The 25,938-nt window shown below is 45.2% G+C and overlaps 1 protein-coding gene across 1 annotated transcript in view; it reads left to right on the forward strand.

The window, feature by feature from the left end:
- Nucleotides 1–25,938, forward strand: part of VPS41 (VPS41 subunit of HOPS complex) — a 240,280-nt gene that overhangs the window by 109,914 nt on the left and 104,428 nt on the right. Inside the window, exon 7 of the mRNA XM_066584684.1 lies at nucleotides 1,599–1,664. Within this exon, the coding sequence (XP_066440781.1) occupies nucleotides 1,599–1,664 (66 nt within the window). The remainder of the gene's footprint in view (nucleotides 1–1,598; nucleotides 1,665–25,938) is intronic.

A 25,938-nucleotide genomic window follows, 5' to 3' on the forward strand; every position in this document is an offset into this window, starting at 1 on the left:
TATTGGATTAAAGGAGGTACAACAAAAGTAAAACTCTTTAAAGAGACCCTGTCCCCATGCTTTTGCCCCCCTCACTGTGGGCACTATAAGGTAGTGCCGCTCACACTGATTGCAGTGATCTGTCGGATGGGCAGATCTCTGCAGTAGGTTTGGAGAACTTTGCATTATATTAGCATAGTAGCAGCAAGACCCAGAACTAGTCCTGAATATTCATGAGCTAGCCACACCCACTCTGCCCTGCAGCCAATGATTAGCAGCTCTCTCACTATGCACAGTAAGCTGCAGTCAATGTGAGGCTGGAGGTCGGGCTTGGGGGAACTGGCTTGCTGTTCATGAATATCCAGGACTACTTTAAGTAGTCCTCTATGCTGGTTCTGCTGCTAATAAAATGCAACTTTCTCCAAAACTCCAGATCTATCACTGTATACTGACAGTGTGACTGTCACCACCTTGTGCTGTCCTCGAAGAGAAGGCCAAAAACATGGCGAGAGTCTCTTTAAAGAGCCACTATGATGATTTTTTTCTACATTCCTTATGTAACTGCCCCCCCCCCCACACACACACACACTATATATAAATCAGCTGGTATAACCTTGGTCAGCTATTCCTTTCTGGTGACTGCTGCTTAGGTTGGTCATGTGATCTCATTCTGACCACCTTAGGTATAATTGGCTTTATGTTCCTCTCAAAAAGTCAGTTTTTCAGTCAGCCCAATCCCTCTGTGATGCACCCTACAACACAAGGCCTTTAGAGGGGAACAGGTCCTGATGATATTAGAGGCTCCTGCCACACAGCTATAATTAAGGAGATGACCATTCATGCTACTGACTGTATATGTATAGTCTGTAGCTTATTTAGAATAATATAGAAGCTAATTATAATTACAGTGTCCTTCCAGCAGGCAGAGATGGTACTGGCTATAGCTGCTCATGTGCTGTTGTACTGTTGCATCATGGGATTGATAGCACATAATATTGAAAGAGAAAGCAGGGAGAAATCTCAACTTAAAGATGGTGCCTGATAAGTATCAGACAGGAGGGTGTATTGCATGAATGTTACTGCAGTATACATAGGAGACATCCAGAACGGCGCACATATGAACATAGCCTTAAGGCCCATTTACACACAACGGTTATTGCTCAGAATTTGTGAAAACAATGGCATATGAGCGATAACCGTTGCGTGTAAATGCTACTATTGTGCAGTTTTCATCTGAACGATGATTTTTAGTTGGGCTTAAAAACCATCATTCAGACCGCACGCTGTGTTCTCCACAGGAGCAGGAGATTATATTGTATTCTCTCTGCAGCCCGTGTCTAAACAATTGACCTAATTGCAGAGCTCAGACCACCTGCTGAGTTCTGCAGCAGCTCCTGGAGGCTCGTTTACACGCAAATGAAGCTGATAAAGCACTAATGGGCATTAGTGCCCATTAGTACTTTATGCAAAACGATCGCTAAAACTTTCAATCTTCCAATCGTTAGAAAGATTTTTGTGTGTAAATGGGCCTTTAGATGTTGTGTAATCTTGACTTATTACATTATAAGATGCCACAACATAGACCAATGTTTTAACAAAACCTTTCTCTTTGTTACTAGATCGTTGCTGTTCACCCTCAGTTTGGAAGGTCCGCAAGTAAGCAATTTGTGACTGGAGGAAAGAAGGTAAGTTCAATGTACAGCAATGTGCAAATTTTGCCTGACTCCCACTTGCAACCACTTTATCTGTCAGCATCAGAATAATCACTTTCACAATGCTTACTGTTTTACCACGCAGACCAGCAAGGTTGTACACTTAGGGCTCGTTCACACAAGCGTAATACTCCGTGATAGAACCCATTACTTTCAATGGCTCCATACAGATGAGTGTATCTTTTCATGTTCCGTTGCATGACCAAGCAGGCGTCCTGCCCTATTTTAGTGAGTATCATGTACCGCTCATGCATACTCTCCTATGTTGAATTTCAGCATCACCGCTACCATGATTCTGCAATGGCCACATGCCAGACTTTGCACAATCTTTGCGGTTGACGCCGGGTGGTTGGTGGGACCTCCATGCAAAGGGCAGCGGTGCTCCAGGTATATGATATCTGGAGCCAAAACTTTACAGAACCGCCTTTCAAACATATACGTACATCCATGAAAAACCTCTGGTCCAGTTGACATGGAATGACCCAAGTCCCAATGCATGGAGGCCGCACCTCGCTGACTTGATCATGAATCCATTTATAGGATGGTTTATAAAAGGAGGTAGAGGGTCCAAGGAGGTTTATAAGAGGAGGTGGAGACCAAGCCAGACAGCCAGGCAGACATTCTGCATTAAACCCAATTTACAAAAATGGTTTTTGCCTATAAATGCACATATTTCAGTACAAAAAGTCCTGAAAGGTGTATGCGGTGTTATCTTTAAAGCGTTCACAGCTCAGATCTGGGTGCCGGATACTAGGGCTCACCTTGTGGGGTCTTGTGCAGTCCATAGCTCAGGGAAGCTGAGTGGTTTGGCTGACATGAGGGGGACCTACGCTGTATTAGGTTTTAGTGTTATTGCTGATTGGTGTCTACTGCTGACCTCCGTGGCTGAAGGAAAGCACTTCTCAGCTACTAGTGAGGGGATGGCATTGTATTTACTCAGACAGCGTACCATGCAGTCTATGATGTGCCACGGTGATTTAAAGGGCTGATCTGGGCTCCAGTATTGCTGAGCTATCCTTCTCCACTGCTCCACTGCACCCGGGCACCGCGGCCTCTTCACGGCGTAGCGGGCACAGAGCTGTGCGCTTCTGTAGACTTAACCTAAGTCCGCATTAATATCAGTATTTCTACCAGTATTCCCTATAAGGTTTCCTGGTTTTCCTCGGATCAGCAGACATAACTTGTACAAGTTTACTGGATCGGTGCAGAACTGCGGTCCATCCAATCCGGCTGTTTGCTTAGAGGTTTCCCACTTTTCTGATCAGAGTTTCTGGTGTTTTTGGCGGCAGGCATCATGCGGTCTGCAGCGCTGTTCTTGCAGTCTAAAGCCCCGTTTACACACAACGATTATCGTTTGAACGAACGAATTAATGACCTCTGCATAGAAATGCTGAGCGTTCACATGTACAGATAATAGCCCTCTGAAATCCTCTCCATTTGCCTCATTAGTGTAAACTCTGTAGGGGGATCTGTTTGCTCAGGTGGGCATGTGTTTATATTGGGCAAACTCTTGCCCTGTGTGGCTGTGTGACGCAGAGTGTTAAGAATGAAGGGAGAAATCCAAGGGCAAAATAATCCAGCGGCGATATAAAATCCGTAATACTTTATTGTAGGATGATCATAAAAATATGTCGAGACGTACAAACGTCTGCCGTACCTTATGATTAGAGGAAGGGGCTATTTGTTGCACTGAAACGCGTCGCCAGAATAAAGTATCCTGTTTACCATATACTGTGAAGTACAGTCTATGCTTCGTGGAGGACACTGAGAGGAGGGGGCTTTTGTACATCATACCCCCCTCCTTTCCAAGTAAGTGTCACAGTATTGTATTGTGTGTGGGATCCATACATTCTCTTCTCAGTACCTCTTCTCCATTTTGAGCGCAGATTCTTTCTGACATTGTACCATTGTATATCTGGGGGAGCTCTGATCTTCAGAACCCCCGGCCTTCTTTCTGCAGCTCTCCATCTTTCATCAAGAGGATTGGAGCAAAGAGGAAAGGAACCATCTGAGATCCCCTACATATGCCCACTTCTTTTTTGGACTTTTCAATTGATTATATCCACCTGTGGCGCTCTCTACAGTTTTCTACTTTCTATGGTCCATGAACTGTCCATCAGTGTGTGTTTTGGGTCTGTTATATGCTATATGAGAAAATATTGTCTGTTCATACAAGAATAAGATTTATTTATTTTTACAAAACAATAAACTGTATCTTACATAGAGAGTTAATCTGCAGATACAAACTGTAAGACGAGCGGCGGCTGCAACGTATTGTCTTCTAGGATAGGCAAGAATCCCTTTCGTCTGAGAGGGCATCCATGGCGTTAGTGATTAGTATGTTAACCAAGGTGACAAGCATGCTAAGTAGCCCACTTAATGGTGCCATTACTGCCCCGTGTCAGGCTGGGGCTGATAAGGCAGGTACAGAGTCGGCTCAATAAGCCATTAGCATACTAACCGCATTACCTGTCCTTCTCTTCACCGGAGGAAAATCACTCATTCTCCTGATGTTGAATGAAGCTGCGATTATTAATATACGTGTCTCAGAAATGACATCTTTACCAAGGTATTGTTGTTTGTTTGGTTGGGGGGTTGTTTCATGTCGCCATCACTCAGCCGGTGAGATGACCGTCCTTGTTGCTATTACATCGGACACTTCTTGATTAATAAGTATCTCGAATGAATCTGCACCTAAAGGTTCATCGTTCGAGCCGATGCGAGAGATCGGACATTCGCTCGGGCAGCCTGTCTATACATGCAGATACATTGTTGGCTCATTCACTCACTAAATCGTTCAGTCATTCACATTCACTGTATAAGTGAATGAGAATGACTGAACGATTGGTATTTAATCCTTTCCGATCCAGTGTCGGACCTCGTCCCACATTATGGTTTCCCTGCATAGCTCCGATGTCGGGCGAGGTCCAACACATCAGTTGTTGATGAATTTTAGTTTCCTATTAGTCTCCAAGAAGTTGACGATTTACAGAACTTCATGTAGTTATATGTTGTCTTCATGCTTACAAACGATCTCAACGTTATATTAACCCTTTCCAACCCACTGTCTGATGTCTTTCTACATTCTGATTTTAAGCTTGTACAACTCTATTGTCAGACGACGTCCGACAGGGTATTCTTACCGTCTATGGCCAGCCACTCTGCTGTCGGAGCCTCTCTGACGCACACACACTGGCTTTAGCCAGCAGATGGCACTGTTGTATAATGGCAAAAAGGGAAAGCCTTTTAAGTAACCCTGAATCCAAAATTGGATTGGAAAGGGTTAAAGTCACATGTGGCAAACATCGTTTTTGAATATTTAAAGAATTTGTGACACTTTTGTTGGCCATAGCACTCCAGTATTAAATGTCTTCTGCTGAAAAAAACAATATTATAATTTATTGTGTGGATTTACAGAATTTGAGATCCGTGACAATAAGTGCTAAGGCAGCTGAATCGCAGTCCTAAGCTCTCGCTCACGACGTGAAGGTTGCAGGTTCAATCCCCACGTGGTTCAGGATACCGGCTCAAGGGTGACTCAGCCTTCCATCCTTCCAAATCTGGTCAAATGAGCACCCAGCTTGGTGGGGGTGATAAATAAATTGCCTGAAAGCGCTACAGAATAAGTTGGCGCCATACAAATAACAAGATTTTTGTTTTTACCTTCTAGATTGACTTCCAGCAATAATGGCTATCGGGTTATTCTTGAGAAATCGCATGTAAATAGATAGTGATTTGCTTGTGTATACGAGAAAACATAACTAGGAACAAAGTGTGTGTGCAAAGTAATAAATGCCGCTATAAGGCGACCTTCACACGGCCGAGCACGGTATCGAGCCGAGCAACTCTGCCTGCTATCGCACTCGCCGATGGGCATTTTCACGCCGATTCAAGGCATTTCTCTGGCAAAAGGCATCTCCCGTCACTTCAGCTAAAGTAGCTATCCACCGGCCCGGCTGTCAGGCACGTTGGACGATCGGCACGTGTTTCCTGGGAAACCTTGCACCGCGCGGCGTGTCATGTCTTTTACTATCCCATTGAAAATAATGGGCGATGTGTTCCAAGGAATGTGAAAAGATAGGACATGGCATGATTTTTGCCTGAACCACATCGCGGGAAAACAGGTTCTAGGGCTTGTTCACGGACAAAAGACTGTTTGTTTTCACTTGTTCTAATTGAGTTTTCCTGCAGAGGTACATCAGATAAGTTAGATTGAAATTCACATTACACCCGGAGGCATAAGTAGAAGCTCCTGGCCCCGATGCAAAATCTGTAACTTGGCCCCCTACCTACCATGTGCCATCTATAATACTGGCGTTTTCCTATGTGATGAACGGACCTTTGGGCGCCCTATATCTCCCGGGCCTGGTAGGGATTACTACTCCTGCGCTTCCTATAGCTACGCCCCTGATTATACCATGGTAAAAGGAAAAAGAAAGAATAAAATAAAAAGTTTATTAATTAACCTTAAGGATATTAGCATGCACAGGGCAAGAACCCACGACTAAGTAGTCATGATGAAGTGCAATGTGCCACACGAATAACAAAGCGGGCAATGGAATACTACAAATATCCTTACAATAAAGATCAGCAAGAAGCAAAGCAAGAAAACACAGAAGAAAAGATAGTTAGACCCCATTTACACTGACAGATGATCAGTCAAAAGCTGCTCACATGACAGTTTTGAGCGATCATCTTTGTATACCTTATAGTAGTTAAGTAGCTACTATACAGTTATGCAGCCGAAGCGGGACACAGCTGCGGCTGCTAATAGAGCAGTACAGCTGTTTTGCATAAGCAAACAGCTGTATTGTTTTGCATGCTTACAGCCCGTGCCCCGCTGTGAATTCACAGCAGGACACATGCACAGAGAATCTTATCAGCCCAGCTGACTGTGATTACAGCCTGCTCCGCTGATAACAGCTGATTGCTCAATTCAAGAAAACTTGAAGTGAGCGATCAACGACTCGTGCTCGAAAACTGCACGATGTCAGTGCATTTAGACACAACGAGAATCGGTCAAAAGACGGCTTTGAGGGATTTTTGAGCAATTCTCGTTGTATCTAAATAGGCCATAAGGCTTCTGACAAGAGGTTTGGGGGCAACTGTCATCAGACACCAAACTGCCACCTGTCCTTGTACTGCCCGATACACAGGCGGCCCGCACATTGACATGGATGTTCTCATTCAGACAACAGTGGAACATGCAATGAGTGTCTGTCATGCGGACCGCTGTGTCTGGCCTGGTACAGCACTCCGTATCCACTCCAAATCTGCTACTGTGCCAGAGGCCCAAGATAAAGCCACCAGAGGAAGAGGCCATGGTTGTTGGGCTAGGCAAGCCAACTGGCTACAGTCTCTTCATTTGACAGCCTTTACCAATGTGATGCTCCAACACGGCGCCGATCAGCTGGGATTGTTCGGGAAAGCAGCTGATGAGAGTTCATTTTGCATACATGGGCAACAAAGTCTGGTGGGAGAATTGCCAGATTTTGGTGAATCTACGGCATTACATACTGGCTGTTTGCCCCCCATTGTCATGTATTATCCCCGAGTGTATGTACGAGTAATGTGCGTATTTTGTGCAATTAGTGTGAGCGTAATATGGCCTCCTGTGGGAGATTGGTACACCACAAGCTAAACACGCACGTGGAATATACTATAGCCACACTCATGTGAGCCCGCCCGTAAATCTATACGTGTCCCTTCGTAGTCGTCATGTCTTCAGTGAGTCCACAACTACATCAAGAGTTCTTGTTAATTCTTGTTTTACGTAAAGTATAATAGGAAATGGTCAAACATTGGCAGGATTTATGGAAATCCGAAAAGTATCCATCATCCCTTTAATTCCGATTTTCTGTACCTGACAGATCGTTTGCTCTGTTTACAATGACCTCTGTTAATTGTTCTTCTGCCACTTGATAGAATTTCGTTTTCGTACCTGAGGTCATGAAATAATTGCCTATAGCAGTACTTGTTGTGTTGTCTTGTGTTTCCTCTCAGCAATCTGTCATCCATATATATGCGCGGCGTAGAATTGGTTTTACATTAAATATAATAGGATCTTTTCATTGCCACAGTAAATCATACCACTTCACACCTGGCCTAAAACTTTGATAAATCTATTCTTTATACCTAGTGTTGATGAAGTGCCTGAGATGTAACATATGGTTAGTGGCCGAGGTGTTTGACAAGAAGAACCAGCCTAAAAGGTCTTAAATTTTCTGTATTAAATAAAACTCATATCTTAAAAAAAAACCTGCAAAATATGTTAAAACTATGGAATCAAGTGAGATAAGATACCGCTTATAGTGAAGTGTGTAAATGTAGCATAAGAGAAGATGACAAGATAAGTAGGATCTTAAATCAGCTTGTAACCTTGTCCAAGGGCAGCTTACTTTAAAGTGCTTGCAGCATTAGGCGTCTTCTACTTGAAGGTATAGCAATAAGTGAATGTTAGGAAGAGGAACCAACTCTGGATTACCATGAAGGCCCCGGTGAACTCTACTAGACCCAGAAGTGGCCCGGACTCCCAACAGCTTGAGCTCATTTATATGTGCTACCAAATAACACGATCATCTAGGTTCTCGCAATAAAAGGCCCTTTATGAAATTCACTTTAGGGTCCCTTTACACCAAACGGTTCATCGTTTGAACGAGCCAACAATGTATCAGGCTGACTGAGCGAACCCGGGCATCGTTCACTTGGGACAGCCGATGCATCGTTGGCTCGGTCAAATGAGAAATCCCTCCGAACGGTAAGTGAACGAGCCAACGGTGATTTTTATGTCTGCGTAAAATGACCCATTTATCTTTCGTCGTTCGATCGTTGGCTGCGTTCACGCCAAACAATTATCGCTTATTTGAACAAATTTTTTGAATGATAACCCAGTGCAGCACAATTTTTGAAACGGATAAGCAGATATGCGGCTTATAGTAACTTTAGTGCGCTGAATTCACATACGATATCCGTTTTTTTCTGCCACGTAATGTTTTCCAATTATGGGGAATAATGTGATCCAATTGCTGTTGTATTGTAGTTTTTGGAAATCTGCCTATATAATTAATCCAGTCGGCTCGCCATTAACCTGCTTAATAAAAAGAATAACAAGAGTTATTGCGCAACTGAACACTATAAGGGTAGGTTTATGTAACATGTAGGGGATGTCTCCACGTGGCGTAAACACTGCGGATCATCCAGCAGTAAGTTGTAATTAATGAGCGGTGTTTTTACAGGTCATTGGTTAGACTAACTAACAGAATCAAAATCATAAAACCAAAATACATGTTTGGTATCTCTGCGACCATGAAAGTCCGATCTATCAAAGTAACATATTTACCTCACACAGTGAACGTCGTCCGAAGAAAAAAAATTAAGAACACCAGAAATGTTCTTTTTTGGTCATTCTGTCTCCAAGAAAAAATGCAATAAAAAGTGATCAAAAAGTCATATATATTCCAAAATGGTACAACGGCAAACTACAGGCCGTCCCGCAAGAAATGAGCCCTCGCATAACTATGTGGACGGAAAAACAGAAAAGTAACTTCGCGCAAAAGGTGGCAGAAAATAATTTTAAAAAAATTACCGTATATACCGGCGTATAAGGCGACGGGGCGTATAAGACGACCCCCCAACTGTCACCTTATACGCCGGTAAACAGTGGAGAAAAAAAAATAAATTTATTACTCACCTCCCACGGCGTTCTGTCGCGCTCCGGCAGGATGTCACTCGCTCCGGCAGGCTGTCGCTCGCTCCTCGTCCCCGGCGCAGCATAGCTTTCTGAATGCGGGGCTTGAAATCCCCGCTTCCAGAAAGCTAATACACACGCCGGCAGCCATGACAGCATTGAATGGCTGTGATTGGCTGAAGGCGCACGTGTTAGCAATCACACCCATTCAATGATGTCATTGAATAGTGTGATTGGCTGAAGCCACGTGTGCTTTAGCCAATCACAGCCATTCAATGCTGTCATGGCTGCCGGCGTGTGTATTAGCTTTCTGGAAGCGGGGATTTCAAGCCCCGCATTCAGAAAGCTATGCTGCGCCGGGGACGAGGAGCGAGCGACAGCCTGCCGGAGCGAGCGACATCCTGCCGGAGCGCGACAGAACGCCGTGGGAGGTGAGTAATAAATTTTTTTTTTTACACTTTTTTTTTTTTGTATTACCGGCGCATAAGACGACCCCCGACTGCAGAGCAGATTTTTCGGGGTTCAAAAGTCATCTTATACGCCGGTATATTTGGTAAATGTCTTTGAAAAAAAATAAGTCCTACAGGAAAAAATAAACTACGTAAGTTTGGTATCGTAGTAATTGTACCGACCCGTAGAAGGAAGTTATCATGTTGTTTGTGTTGCGGATTGTGCGCTGTAGAAACAAAGTGCACCGAAAGATGGCGAAATTTCGTATTTTTTTTCATTTTACTCCACTTTGAACTTTTTAAAAGTTTTTCAGTACATTATATGGTACGTTAAATAGCACCTCTGCAAAATACAACTCGTCCCGCAAAAAAACAAGCCCTCATACAGCGACGTCGATGGAGAAATAAAGGAGTTACGATTTTCTAAAACCAAAAGCTGCTTGGTCACTAAGGGGTTAAATAGCTTGAAAATGAGACGTGCCGCTAGTATTCAGCTTTACTGGTGGAATCGGCAGGTTTTAATTTTACAGAAACCTCAAATAATTTGTTGCACAGTGTAATCACTGCATGTAAAGGGGCCTTTGATTGAGCAAGGCGTTTCCAAACCTACCTGTGTGGCAGCAGTGATACATTGCACCTCAGTGATACACGTGTAATACCGCCTGCATTACATGCTTACTAATTGTGAAGTGTCTGCTTTGGAAACCAGATGTAAATCGAACCTAATGGGGAAGGTTTGGCATCGAGATTGCAGGACATTATCTTGTAGAAGAAATGCCCAACTGCCAATCCTGAAGTAATTATCATATGGCGCAGCAGTCATTAGGACTTGTTCCTCTAAGGTACATGTTATTATTGCCGGCTCACATGGGACTTTTTAGAAATGGCTCTATAGCCTCTATTTTGGGGGGGGGGGGGGGGGGGCTGCTGATGGATCCTCCTTCAGAGAGAACAGGGAAACCATAGGCTTCATTTACCTAAACTGCTTAGTACACGGCTCCAAAAAGTGAAGGGAACCCCTAAATTACACATCGGATCTTGATGAACGAAGGATTTAAGTTGGAAATCTCTATTTACATACTGAGTAATTTATTGAGATGAAAATGGTGTATCGATGGTCGGTGAAAACCAAAATAATCAACCCACTGAGGGAGGATTCCAAGTAGCCCAGAACATCAATTTGCGTGTAGTTCATTCCTGCAGTTCATTCTGTGACTCAGTAGGGGGTATGGCCCTTCCGGCTTGTATGCCTTCCCAATGCTTGAGCATGCTCCTGATGAGGAGGGAGATGGTGTCCTGGCGGATCTCCTCCTAGATCTGGATCAGGGTATCGGTGAGATCCTGAACAGTTTGTGGGGCTAATTGGTAGCGTTGGATGCACCGATGCTGAATGTCCCAGAGGTCCTCAACGTGAGGGCAGGTCAGCAGCAGCAATGTCTTTGTTATACAGTAGCAGTCCACACCCTCAGACCACTTGAGGCCGGACCTGGTCCTACAGCAGGGGGTACTCAGGACCTACTGATTCAGCGCAAGGGCTGACCGAGCCTCTGAGGACTTCATTCCGGTACGTAACAGCAGCCTGGGTACTATTGGCTATCACATGGAGGTTCCTGTGACCTTCCGAGGCTGTTCTCCCAGGCTAAACGCCTTGCCGGACGATTTTGCAGGCAGCATAACATCCAACACTGCCCTCATGAAGTCTGTTTCTGAGAGTTTGGTCCGAAACATACTGACCAGTAGCCCACTGGAGGTAATTTTGTAGTCCGCGTGCGCCAGCAGGCGTTCTCAAGTATCCAGGTTCGCCTTTATAAAGTCACAGGCAGGACGCAGGTCTGGTTGTAGACTCCAAGCTTCCTTATGTCATCTTACAGGATGATACCGGTTACACAGGAAGTGCATTCAACGCCTTTCTGGGGTCTAATAACACAAAGTAGCCTATCTGTTAAACAAAAGTATTCACAGCATGAAGGTCTATGTAAAGTGAGAAGTGCGAGCGTATGTTCACGTTGCTGGTAAAACGCACGCACGTAAGTTTGCGCGTGCAATTGCATTAATTTACTGGAAGAAGATGGCCACCGGGCGACTACCGCGCATCAGAAGTGGTTTGCGTTGCACAATCGCAGTCTTGCATGCTCATCTCCGCCAGCTGTAGCGTGGTCATTAGGGTGGCTCTTACTTTTCAACTTTCTAAAAGTTTAGTCCCCCCCTCCCCCTCCATCACATTCCAATCAACAAAAAAAACTATCTGTGCAAAATTTGAGCTCAATTGGACAACTGCGAGGCGACCCTCATCCGTAATTTTTTCAGATTTTTTTTTTTTTGTTATTTTATGTCTAACCACTTGTAAGCTCTGGTAATGGGAATGAATGCAGGTTTTCATTAATTTAATTAGCATTGCCGTTGCTAAGTTGCGCCGGCGCTGCAATCGCTTTAACATAGAGTTATGTTATATGTGGATTATGTTATGCAGCTTGCACAGTAATGCTGCATGCAGGACTATTAATGGTGGCATCACTATGAACATGGCTCCCTATGTCCAACGCTGAGCATCTTTGGTCTGTGTTATACATAGGGAACAATATTGGGCTTTATCAGTAGGTAAACCTCATTAAGTGCAGTGAATTATTCATAAGGTGGGAGGGGCGGCGCTGTCCAACATTTTGTTTTAGAGAGCATTTCTGGAGACCATAAAAAATATCCATCTGCTACTAAATCCTCTTAGGAAAAAATAATGTTCAATATTTTTTTAAATAGTTTCTATTAACCCCTTCAGTGGCACACCCGGAAATCTTTCAGGACGAGCTCCACTGCCCATAGTGATATAGCCCGGAAGATTTCCGGGCTATGTTTCACTATGGGAGCTGCAGAGCACAATGCTACAAGCTGTGACATGGTGCTCTGCCTGCACAGTCCCACAGAGCAGTGCAGGACTTTAATAAAAGAAGCAGAAAGATAGAACTGATCTCCAACTTCTCGCTTCTTTTTTTAAACTCCTGTACTGTTTGGTTTACAGGTTGCCCCGGAGACCATCGGCAAGCTGGCCGATGGTCCCCATGGCAGGGAGAGCTGGTGATCGTCTGCCAGAAGATAGCCAGGCACCAGCTCTTACAGCAGAGAATGGAGAAAACCTTCCAGCTCTGCTGTTTAACCTTTTATATGCCGTGGTCTATGCGACTGCAGCATGTACAGGGCTGACAGAAGGAGGGGGCTCCCTCTGTCAGAGGATAGCTGGGCACCAGCTCTTACAGCGGAGAACAGAGAAAACCTCCGATCTCTGCTGTTTAACCCTTTACATGCCACGGTTTGTGCGGGCTCCCTTTGTCAGAGGATAGCTGTGCACCAGCTCTTACAGCAGAGAACGGAGAAAACCTCTGATCTCTGCTGTTTAACCCTTTACATGCCGCGGCCTATGCAACTGCAGCATGTAAAGGGATGTCACCATCGGACCCCGCAATGTGATCAGGGAGCCCTGATGGGTATCTGTGGAAGTCCCCTAAAGGGACAAAAAATTTTTAAAAAGTAGTAAAGTTACTAAAAAGAAATAAAAACGCCAAAACACTACCTTTTCCTCTTTACTTTGGAAAAAATTAAAAACAAAATTACACATGTGGTATCCCTGCGTCGTAATGACCCAGAGGAGGAAGTTAATACATTATTTAACCCATTAATCATGCGGCTCCTTTTTTTTTCTTTCCTTTTTGATTTTTCCTCTCCCCTTTTAAAAAATCATAACTCCTTTATTTACCCATCGATGTCGCTGTATAGCGCACAAACTGCAACAAAAAGGACATGATAACTTTCTTCTATGGGTCAGTGCGATTACTACGATATTAAACTTGTATAGTTTTTTTTTTTTTTTTTTGCTGTAGTACTTATATTTTTAAAAATTATTTTCTGCCGCCATCTTCTGCGCCCCATAACTTTTTTATTTTTCCGTCGACATAGTTAAGCAAGGGCTCATTTTTTGTGGAATGTCCTGTATTTTCTGTTAGTACCAATTTGGAATACATACGACTTTTTGTTCGCTTTTTATTGCGTTTTTTTCTCAAAAACAGGGTGACTGAAAAAGTGCATTTCTGGCGTTCTTTATTTTATTTTTTTTGTATGACGTTTACCGTGTGGGGTAAGTAATGCGCTACTTTGATAGATCGGACTTTTGCGTACGCGGCGATACCAAATATGTATTTTTCTTTTATGATTTAGATTTTTTTATTATAGATCTGGCAACAGAAGGGTGATTTAAACTTTTATTACATTTTTTTTTTTAATTGATAAAATTTTATTGATCTTATTTTTCCTTTTTTTCTTTTAAGCCCTCCTTGGGGACCACAATTACCAGTGCTCTGATCACTCCTGCAGTATGACGTAATGCTGTTCAATTGCAGTTATTGCCCACGGGTGTCAGCTGTAATAAACAGCCTTCTAGGGCTCTGGCAATGGGAAATAACATTAATACGGCTCTTGGAATGTGGCGACACAAAAGCAAACCTTTAAGAAAAAAAATGTTTTAAATGTACAAAAATAGCAAAACATAAAAACTGTATAAACTTGGTATCGCGGGGATCATGTGACTCAGAGAATAATGTTATCGCACTATTTATTCTGCACGCTGAACGCCGTAAAAATGAAATCCAAAAAACAAATAGCACAATTCCTTTTTTTCCCCCCAATCTCCCTACAAATTTTTTGACAAAAGTTATGCAATACATTATATATACCCCAAAATGATGCCACCAAAAAACCTGCCCTGGGGGGTGTGACAGGGGGGGGGGGGGGGAGAAACCCGCCGCTCAAGGGGTTAAGGGGTGGGAGCAGCAAAAGTTTAACTTTCGGAGAATCACCTATAGCTGAGGGCCGCCCCAGTGCCCATGCTCAGTCGGGCTCAAGGATTTGAAATAGTTTTGATTGTGACAGTCTCTCTGTGCTAGTGAGAGGAGTTATAAAAAACATTCTAGAGATATAAATATAATTATAAACAGGACAACAAGCAATTTGATAAAAGTGACACAAATTATATACAATTTGAATCTGAAAGTCATATAAGGTAAAAGAGAATGTAGGATAGAAATACATCGACTCCTACGAGGAGATCTACACAGAGGCATATAAGTGAAACTAATAACAGTGTGTAACCAACTGAAGAGACGTATAACATGCAGATAAGGAAGAACGCAGGTAATCTAAATAGTCCTCTGGTGGCTTACAAGAAGAAATACATATTGTAAATAAAAAATATTAGAAATAGTCTTATTATGTATAATACCTATATATCAAAAGTCTAAAAGCTGCTAAAAGGGTTAAAATGAAAGGAAATGAGACAAAATATATGATAAAGTATAATAAAAAAGAGATAAAAATTATAATGAAACAAGGGACAATAAGCACGGGCGGGCGAGGAGGAGCTGAATATTAAGGCTTAAAATTCAAAGTTATTAAAAATATTTAAAAATTATTGCAAATAAAAATGAGATGTTTTTCCAGTCCTCACTTAGTCCTTTGGGTGACAGGGTGCCCAACGAAGGTTCCACTACTTTCCTTTGGGTGACAGAGTGCCCAACGCAGGCTCCACTACTTTCCTTTGGGTGACAGGGTGCCCAACGAAGGCTCCACTACATTCCTTTGGGTGACAGGGTGCCCAACGAAGGTTCCACTACTTTCCTTTGGGTGACAGGGTGCCCAACGAAGGCTCCACTACTTTCCTTTGGGTGACAGGGTGCCCAACGAAGGCTCCACTACTTTCCTTTGGGTGACAGGGTGCCCAACGAAGGCTCCACTACATTCCTTTGGGTGACAGGGTGCCCAACGAAGGTTCCACTACTTTCCTTTGGGTGACAGGGTGCCCAACGAAGGCTCCACTACTTTCCTTTGGGTGACAGGGTGCCCAACGAAGGCTCCACTACATTCCTTTGGGTGACAGGGTGCCCAACGAAGGTTCCACTACTTTCCTTTGGGTGACAGGGTGCCCAACAAAGGCTCCACTACATTCCTTTGGGTGACAGGGTGCCCAACGAAGGCTCCACTACATTCCTTTGGGTGACAGGGTGCCCAACGAAGGCTCCACTACATTCCTTTGGGTGACAGGGTGCCCAACGAAGGCTCCACTACATTCCTTTGGGTGACAGGGTGCCCAACGAAGGCTCCACTACATTCCTTTGGGTGACAGGGTGCCCAAGGAAGGCTCCACTACATTCCTTTGGGTGACAGGGTGCCCAACGAAGGCTCCACTACATTCCTTTGGGTGACAGGGTGCCCAACGAAGGCTCCACTACATTCCTTTGGGTGACAGGGTGCCCAACCAAGGCTCCACTACATTCCTTTGGGTGACAGGGTGCCCAACGAAGGCTCCAGTACATTCCTTTTAGTGACAGGGTGCCCAACCAAGGCTCCAGTACATTCCTTTGGTGCTCCAGTTACTAAACTTTCCTTACAGGATTTTCTGCATACGGTATCAGACGCATAAGTGAAGCGTTTGTTGTGGTGGATGGAAAATCGGGGGAAGCCATTCGAGGGGTGCTTGTTGGTTCGGATTTGGAAGGCATACACTGTCTGGCCAACATATTTTAGCCCACATCTACATTGCAGTAGGTACACTGGGTATTTGGTCTGCAGTTCAGAAAATCTCAGTACATAATTTTTGTTTTCCTCTTGCAAAAACCCTTCCTTTCTGTTGTGAGCGATATTTTTACGCCATTTGCAGTTTCTTACTCCACATAGTGGAGGAGATCACAGCTCAGCCTCCTAACTGTATACTTATGGTCTGTAGCTTATTAAGGTAAATCTAGAAGGTAATGAGAAGTAAACTGCCCACCAGCAGGCAGGTATAGCCTCTGCTAATCCTTTACTGGTGCATCATGGAATAGAATTGAAACTGAAAGTAAAGGACCCCAGCCTCAAGATGGTGCCAGATAGGCATCAGACAAGGGGCTACATTGCAGTAAAGTAACTGGAATACAGAAATGAGACCTTCAGAGTCTAGCGGGCAATGAGGTAAGGGGGGCAAGGGTAGAAAATATTTTTTTTTGCCGGAGTGGCCTTTTAATAAATGAAAGCATCTAATTAATAGTTTTGATAAATGAGTCCCCCTGTGAGTCTTCTGTCAACAAGATGCCAGAGAAGGTCTCCTCGTTGGTAACCAGGAGCTGGGATGGCCACTAGGTCCTAAATGAAAGGGTCCGCCATCCATTCACACTGCAGTAATTACACAGCAGATATGACCATGCAGCCCTCGGCTGAACGCTCAGATCCATCTACTCCGGACATCAGTCAGCGACACCACTACTGAGCCGCCATTGATCTGCTGTTCTAACAGTTCGGGAAATACAGTAGTAGGGAAGCCACTTGTCTTCCATGATTCTTTGCCAAGAGGTATATACCTTAGAAGTCTTTGTATACCGATACATTGTACGTTCAGTAATGGTTGTGAATGTCTAATTGGTTGCTCTGGGTTTTTGTGCTTTGTTGGAAAATAACCCAAGGGCTTCTGATGTCGTCCTCACGAGTGAAAAGTCAGATAAGAAGAGTTCTGTAATACTTCGTTATAAGGGCATTTATAGTCCTAGTTATTTTACCCCCAGCAAGCACAATATCAGACGGCGCCATAACTTAGAGTCGCTTCCACACATTGGGGTGAAGCTGTTCTCTCCATGGTAGAGTCTGTCTACAGTGTATACACTTCTGTATGGAAGATGTACAAAAATATCAAGACACGCCAGTCATTTGTTCTTTGTAGACTGCCTAATACATCAACATATCAAGAATTATTTATGTGCAGCCTGCCCCTTTAAGAGGGCTTGCGTCTTGCTTCCAGAATACGCTGGACAAGTATTCTGTGAAATCCACCGTGTTTTGTAAACTTAGAAATGTCAGCCTGTAAATGCTTCTGGAATGGCGCGCCGCGGAGGGGCTGATTTAGCTTGACCTGTTTAAAGCTACAAGCAAAATACATTTTCTTTCCGTAATTATTATGAACAGACGTGTGCATTTGGGATTGCAGGGCCGCTAGCAGTAGTGGGTCAAACAGATAGCAAGGAACATTTTATCATGGAGAAAGTAATAATAATCTTTCTATTGCGCCAACATATTCCGCGGTGCCTTGGAAATTGGGGAGACGCACACAAAATGAGTTATAACAGAGTATTAAACTGAAAGTCAGAGCCATTAACTATTGTCTCACCCATGTCTGCGCTGCTGATCAGCACTGAGAACACTTCAGTGGGATGTCAGGAAAAGAAGAGTCTCTCCAGTTCAACTAAGAAAGAATAGCAAGAGCCTTAGGCTGTTGCCATGGGTTTCATCCAGCCGAATCTAATGTCTTAGTCTAGGAGAAGAGTCTCCCCAAACAAATTTTCCTGTAAATACTTTTTTTTTTTGGAACACTGGTTGGTAGGGTTTGGGAGAGATAGAACAGTTCGGGAAAATGTCAATGTTATAAGTACTCATTCGGCCAAACTACGTAGCGATAAGGTCTTCCGGAATCGAGATCTCTTTCTGTGGTGCGCAGAAGAGTTATAAGGGTAAGTCAGAAAAAGCTTGGCCGGGACTGCTGCTATACACATACCAGGCAATTAACCACTAGATGTTGCCATTGGAATGAGAAACATGACCGTAAACAGCGAGCCTCTTGTTGGGGGAGAGTTTTATTAAGGATTTCACATTTTTGAACGTTTACTTTGAAAACACGCAAGTCCTCAGTTGGAGAAACTTCCGAGAGGATGTGGGAGATCTTTACTTGGAGAAGTAACATACTAAAGTAGGCTGTCTGCAAAAATGGACGTCTTGGCCTAATTTATCATAGATGTCTTGTAGAAAACCTGCCTTTGCTGCCTCTAGCAAGCAATCCTATCGAAGCTTTCATTTATGGAACTACTGTGGTAAACTGAAAGCTGCACTGCCATTGGTTTCTATGGGCAACAAAGACCGTTTTACTACTGGACAATATTGATAAATGAGGCCCAAATTGTGAGCTGTTCAGACTAACTTTATCCCCTTTGTAGCCTGGATGGGGTTAGCCAAAGATTCCATGACTAAGATATATAAGAGGTCACAGGGGACAGCCTGGCCTCATCAAATTTCTAATGGCAAAAGAAGATAAAGTGCCATTATTTAGACTTGGGCCGAAGGTGAAGTATATAAAGTTAAAATGTGAACCAGCATAAGAGGACGCAGACAGATGACCCTGAGGGTCGCATCCAGGAACCCCCAATGCATCCTGGCAAAGGCTTTTTCCAAGTCGGTAGGCAACAGACATAAGGGAAATCCCTGGGAACGAGGCCGAGACACCAAGGAAATAGTCCTAATGGTATTATCCTTTGCCTCTGTTCCAGACACGAATCCTAACTGCTCTCTATGAATAATGGAGGGGACAAAGGGAAGAAGGCGCTGGGCGACCACTTGGGAATAGACCTTGAGGTCTACATTAGGCAAAGAAATTGGCCTGAAGTTCTTGCAGTGGAGCACATCCCTGCCTGGCTTGAGTAGAACCGTGATACATACAATTTAAGGCCTGTAACGAGATGACGTTAAATGCTTGGAGTAACTGTGTGGCAAACCTGTTTTTAAATATTCTTCACACTTCGATATAAATGCGGACTGGGGAAGACGGGCATAAATAAGTGGCCTGCCGAGAGTGCAAGGCCCCGGAGAGCCATCGGCCAAACGTGTCTCCAAAACAGCCGTGGCACATGTTCTCTCCTTGACACAGGCTGGATTTGACCTTTATGCGTAAAATATGTTGTCTGATTACAGAGATTTCTCTGGATAAGGTATCCAAGGGGGGAGATTGGTTTGTGGATTCCAAAACTGCTGGGGAACGCAATAAAGCCGTAAGTTTCACCAGTCATTTCATTTTTTTTTTTTAGCCACAAACCAAAAGTTAGGGTTGTACCAAAATTGACTTTTATCACCTCTCCTTAGGATGGGGGATCAAATCTGATCAGTGGGGGTGCGGTGGCCCCTTCTGTCCCTCACTGGGGCTCTCTGCACCCTCCCGCAGTGTACTGCGCCACTCCTTCCATTTCAGTGAAGCCAATGGAAATAGTCAAGTGTAAATCCCATTTAAAATGAATGGAGTGGCACTATGCATGCTTGTTCACCGATTCATTTATTCTTCTACTTACTACGGGGGGCGTAGTGAGCCCACCATTAGGAGGGGATGGGGGCGCAGGACCCCTGTTCTCTGAATTGGCAAAGCGGATATTCAAATCGGAAGTGTGAGCACTAGGTAGAAGGGCTCAGTCACACGGGCGTTTTTACAAACGTTTGTAGGTTGTGTTTGCGGTCCGCATCTATATAGAACCAATGCTTTTCAATGGCAGTGGTCACATGTGCGAATTTTACATGCTCATTAAATTCACACCCACAAAAGATAGAACATATGGGTGGCAATGGACGTGGTCACGCATTTTTTAATGCGCGCAGTGCGATCTTTTTTACGCGCGTAAAAGCGCCCATATGACTGAGCCCTAAAAGAGAGTATCACACAGTATATCCCATTACCATCAGAATGCCACGAGGTGTAGAGTCTACAGCCTTCCTACAGGGGTCTGGTGATGTCACCTGAGCAACCAGTCGGTACGAAACATTGCAGCACTTTTGGACCTTCCAAAGTCCACTTTTGCAATATATTCAGAAATGGAAACCTTCCGGTGAATGTGGTGCAGCCACATTCAGGAAGACCTTGTAGGCTGCCAGAACGGGGAGAACAAAGCCTTGTACAAGCTGTAAAGGCATCCCACACATCGTCTGGCAACACACTCGCTCAGGAGGTCTCACAGGAAATTGGAACTATTCATAGGGAACTGCACACAAGCCCAACATCACAGCAGTGAGTGCACAGAGGCGCCCGTGATGCTGCTTGGGGCGTCATTCTTGGACTGGGAGTGGAAGCAAGTGCTGTGGACAGATGAATCACGGTACACCATCTTCCGATCGGATGGCAGCTCTTGGGTGTGGCGGTTGCCTGGAGAGCGGTTTCTACATGACTGCATCATCCCAGTAATGAAGTTTCGAGGAGGTTCTGTCATGGTGTGGGGGGTTCTGCTGGGAAGGACTAGGGCCGTTAGTTATAGTGAAGTCCAGCCTCAACCCCAATGGGTACAGAGACACCCCGGACAATGTGGCATTGCCTTCCCTGTGGCTGTACATTTGGAACAGCATTGTGTCTCTACCAACATGACCGAGCGCCACATCATACAACCCGCAGTGTTGAGACTTAGTTTGGGGAACAGAACATCTGCAAACTTTATTCACCAGCCCGAAGTTCAAATCTCAGTCCATTGAGCATCTTTGGGATGAGCAAGAACATATCCGTGCCCATCATCCTCCATGTCGCTATCTGAAGCTCTCTTCAAGGATTGGAGGTAAATCCCTCCACACATCTATGGTAAGCTGGTGGAAAGTGGTTGAGGAGGGTTACTGCAGTCATTGAGGCCAAAGGTGTCCCAACACTGGATTAAAAAATGGGAATAAAATCCAATTTCACCACCTTCTGTGTGTCCTGATACTTTTGTTAACATAGTATACAGAGGAGTATACACCATAATGCTAACACAGCCTATCCCCGCTAATATCACATAGCAGGTGACAGTGCTCTGCCACACAGGACCACTCCCAATCACAAGGTAACTTAACTGCGCCATCATACGGGTGTTCATCCAAATACTATATAAGACATGCACCAAGTAACAACTGGGGACCCCGAGGAAGCCACGATGGGCAGTGATACCTAATGAGGTTTGGGGATCACCCCCCGCCCTGCTCTCTGGCCTCTGATAGAACACATGACTCTTCTGGATACTTTGTGATGTATTGTATCATTTGTGCCGTATGTTGGGCTATCATTACTCTATATGTACCGCTGACATGTTGGTCATTTCGCCCTGCGTACTACTTTATTCCATATTCGTTAGGTCATATAGGTAGTTGTACAGTTAGGCTGGTTTCAGACGAAGGTATATAAACGCGCCCGTAATACGGATTTGTATTACAGACATTACATTCGTATGTCATCTGTATTTGCCTCCATATTTGTATTATTTTCTGTTGCTCAGATACTGATCTGTATTTGTCCAGTAGAGAAGAATACAAATATCGAGGCAAATGCGCAAAAAATAGATCCTGCTGCATTTTCGCATAACGGGCGTAAAGGATTTGGCCGTGTAATTAGCCCTATAGATTTATATTATGGCTCCCTCGGACCTAAAATGGAGCAGAAATCCTCCTGCCTGTAAGCGGCCTTCAGGTGTGTTGTCCTCTGTAGGTGTTTGGCGCAGGTTGGGCTTCCAAGTGTTTTTACCTTCGTAGGTGTGTTTTGGGCGCTTCCATAAAGATATTCCCATTTCTGATGAATGTTTTGTCCTCCAGTTCTTGGAGTCTGGATATACGTGCCACCATCTGTCCCTTGGGCGTTGTGTATATGGGGTATAGGGGAAGTGGCCACGTCTGCCGGTGGTATTATATGAGCGTTCTCTATGTGATAAATGTCAGGTCTTTGTTCTTTTCCCCGCGGCTATATGTACTGTAGTTGTGGATCTGAGATCCGGTTGGTTATTTACACACCAGATATAGGCAATTTGATACTCTGGCAATCTGCAATGTCAGGCTTGGGGGCTTTCAGAAGGCAGTCTCATTGTGGGGGGCCCTTCGATCGGGGCATTTAGAGCCACTGTTAGCATTTAAAGGTCTTACAGCTCCGATCAGCGGTAGTGCTGATCTTAGCTGTTGCAGGCGGGTGTCTACTGTAAGAAACAGCCAACACCAGCATTGTATGGAGTGCGAGTGACCCCCCCTGATCCGCCTCCATACAAACCTCCATGACATAACTGTGTGTCCTGCAGTGTCAAGGGCTATGGACACCTTTTGGGGACAATTTCTTTTTCACTGAAATGTACATATTTTGGGCTGACAATCATTTTTGCAATGAGACTTGATTAAGAATTCTGCACGGGTTTGTCTTCTGCAGCTTCTACATATCCCTGTATACAGAAACTGCAGTCTTGGTGAGATTGCAGGCAGATTCATCATCATCATCATCATCGTTCAGCGTTGTTCAGTCTGTCACATTTGTGAAGGACTGAAGGATCGGTGTTTAAACGGAACGACAAGTGAAGAGCAGCGATGGTTTGTATGCCTGCAGAAATTGAACAATGAGCAAGAAATGAATGATTCTTCGGCGTTCAGTCGTTGGCTGAACGTTATCATTCACTTTTGCTCAGTAGAACAATTTTCTAATTAGAAGCCCCTTTAGTTTGCCCCCTTTATCTCTGCTCTCCTGCGCTTCTCATCAGCTATGGCTTCAGTAAAGATATAAATTAGCTGATGAGATGCAGGAGAGGAGAGAACAAAGGGAAACTAAGCGTCAGCCGAGCCGCACTGACAGCTGGCCACTAAAGCCTGGTTAAGCACAACGATTAGAGTGATAATCGTTGTGTACTGAGGCTGGGTTCACACGGGGCGGATTTGCAGCGGAAATTCCGTGCGGAATTTCGCCGCAGCAAATCCGCATGCAGCCGCTAATCCCGGGATTAGCCAGCCATGTGGATGATATTTCTCAGAAATCTCGTCCACACGGGACAGCAAATCTGCTGCGGCGCGGATTTGCCGACTGCAGCATGTCTATAGGAGTGCCGGCCGCAGCGGAAGAGTGAGCGTCCCAGCCGCTTCAAAGCCGCCGCGGGTTTTGCAGCCACGGTTCTCCCGGTGGAAATGTCGCGTTTTTTCGCTGCAGCCAAACTACAAAATTTCCGTCGGAAATCCGCCCCGTGTGACCGTGGCCTTACAGGGCAAGGTGATCGATTAAACGTTGAGTAATCACCTTGCACTCCGAGTGGGGGATGCAAAAGACAAGCGGAGCCACTTGTCTTCTGCATCCAGCTGTTATACAGCCGAGCGCTCCGAGCGGGGTATGGAGAATACAGCTGGACCGCTCTGTTCTTCATACTCCGCCTGTCATCGGGGAGCGGGATACAGCTGAAACAATAGTATCAGCTGCATCCCGCTGTGAATCCCTGATAACTGATTGCTGATCTTTCATCATGCTGAAAGATCAGCGACGGCTTAACGAAAACTGCAGGATGTCAGCTGACGGCTTTGAGTGATTTGTGAGCGATAATCGTTGTGTCTAAAAGGGCCTTTAGACTGCAGTGTCCGTATACAGTGATAGCACAAGCCGCAGAAGACAAGCTGTAGTAATTTGTTCATTAAACTCTACTGCAAAAATCATTGTCAGTTTAAAATACATAATTTAAGTAAAGAGAAAATAATGTCCCCCTCGCCCCCAAAGGCGTCCATAGTCCTTGAGGCACATGTGTCAAATGCAAGGCCTGCAGGCCAATTCTGGCCATTCATGTAATTTTACATAGCCCAAAACAAGGTCCAGATGCAGAAGAACCAGCCCTCCTCTTTGCCCAGAGGACACAGCCAGTGTCACAGGGAGCGGGCGCCATCTTGGATTGGGAGCTCCTGCGCACCTCCACACCGCTGGGTGCAGTAGCTTATAGGTGGTGGCACAGCTCTGCCAGCCCTACCCGGGACCCCTAACCACCCTCCAAGGTAGGAAGCTCGGTGCTGTGGAGGTGGAAGGGGAGGAACCCATCATAGCACAGAGAAGACCATAGCCATGTCATAGTTACACTTAGGGCTCATTCACACATGCAGGTTTGGTTTATGACATGCGCAGTGTTTTTAGGGCCATCGCATGTGTATTCCCCACATAGTTACACAATCCAATTGACTTTAATGGGTAATTTCGGTCCATAATTTGGACCAAAATAGGATATGCTGCATTTTTCCCCCATGCCTGACCACGCAGGCCTGAACCCCCCGGTGCGAAGCAGTGGTTTTTATGCTGTCTGTAAAAAATATTCCCAGAATATGAGGCGCAAATCTGTCCCTTGTGGAAGAGCCCTTATAAACCGCCCGTGGGAGGCAACTGTAATACTCAGGTGGCCTTCGGTGAAAATAATTCTCCCCCCCCCCCGCTTTGTGGAAACAATGTCCCCCCAAGGTGTCCGCAGCCTTCGAGGAGGATGTGAGCTTCTAGAATCCAGCCATCAGTCACTAGTGAGTCTACTCATCCCATGACCTTCCGGCTGTCGTCTCGGTTCACCATTTGCAGCAAGCAACACGGATTTCTTTTAATGGCTCCTGCATATTCCTGTTAGCGGTTGTCCAGCACCTGCGGAGAGCGTCAGCGTGGCACCAGGAGATCGGTGTGATCAGCCGCCTCATCGCTTCGCCTACTGGCGCTCTTGTGAAGCGCACATCTCAGGGTGAACGGCCATCTTCATCTCCAGCAGAAACCATTAAAGCCGCTTTCAGGCGGCCGTGAATCTCGCGTGACTACGAACCCTGTTCTTATGGATGGAGTCATATACACCAGCAATGTCCTCTTTCTTCGTGTTCCCTGGACCCCCCCCCCCCATTGATTCCGGTGGGGCCTTTAATGCCTCGCACGGCTCTCACATGGAATCAATGGCAAACACTGTTCATCCTTTATTGCGTGTGAATCGGCATTTGACAGATGCCATGTAAACGCCTTGTATCTGCGGGTAAATCGCATGTTCAGGACCGCAATATCGGACCGAATATCACGCTCTCCCGTCTGTAGGAAGCCGCAGGTTTATCTGTAGCCCGAGACCATACAATGTTATGTAACCTGCGGCTCGCGGCGCGGTCAGCTTCGCTCCTGCTGACGTCGGCCTTGGGTGCTGATAGTTGGGGTGGAGGAAGATGGTTTTGCGGGCCCCATTGATTGTATTCAGCTGGTCTGTATGGTAGGATACACATCCACATCTGATGGACAAGACATCCAGAGCGAAGTGCCCCTTCCTCACACCCACAGCCAAAGGCTTTCACTGCCCCCTGTCGGCCGTAAGGCCGGGCTCCCACGAGCGCATGCTGTCTGCGTATCATGCGCACTATTTTTGCACCTGTACTGCACAGTCCCGATATGCCATAGACTCGAATTAGTGGCATGTCCTATCTTGGCGTGTATTACACATGCATCCACACCAAGACAGTGTATGGGGATGGGCAGTACGCAGCCAGTATGCGTGTCATTGCGGACTTACTGCGTGCTCGTGCACAGCTCATTACGGTCATGTGAGCCCGGCCT

The sequence above is a fragment of the Eleutherodactylus coqui genome, chromosome 12 (genome assembly GCF_035609145.1).
Source record: "Eleutherodactylus coqui strain aEleCoq1 chromosome 12, aEleCoq1.hap1, whole genome shotgun sequence".
Lineage (NCBI taxonomy): Eukaryota > Metazoa > Chordata > Amphibia > Anura > Eleutherodactylidae > Eleutherodactylus > Eleutherodactylus coqui.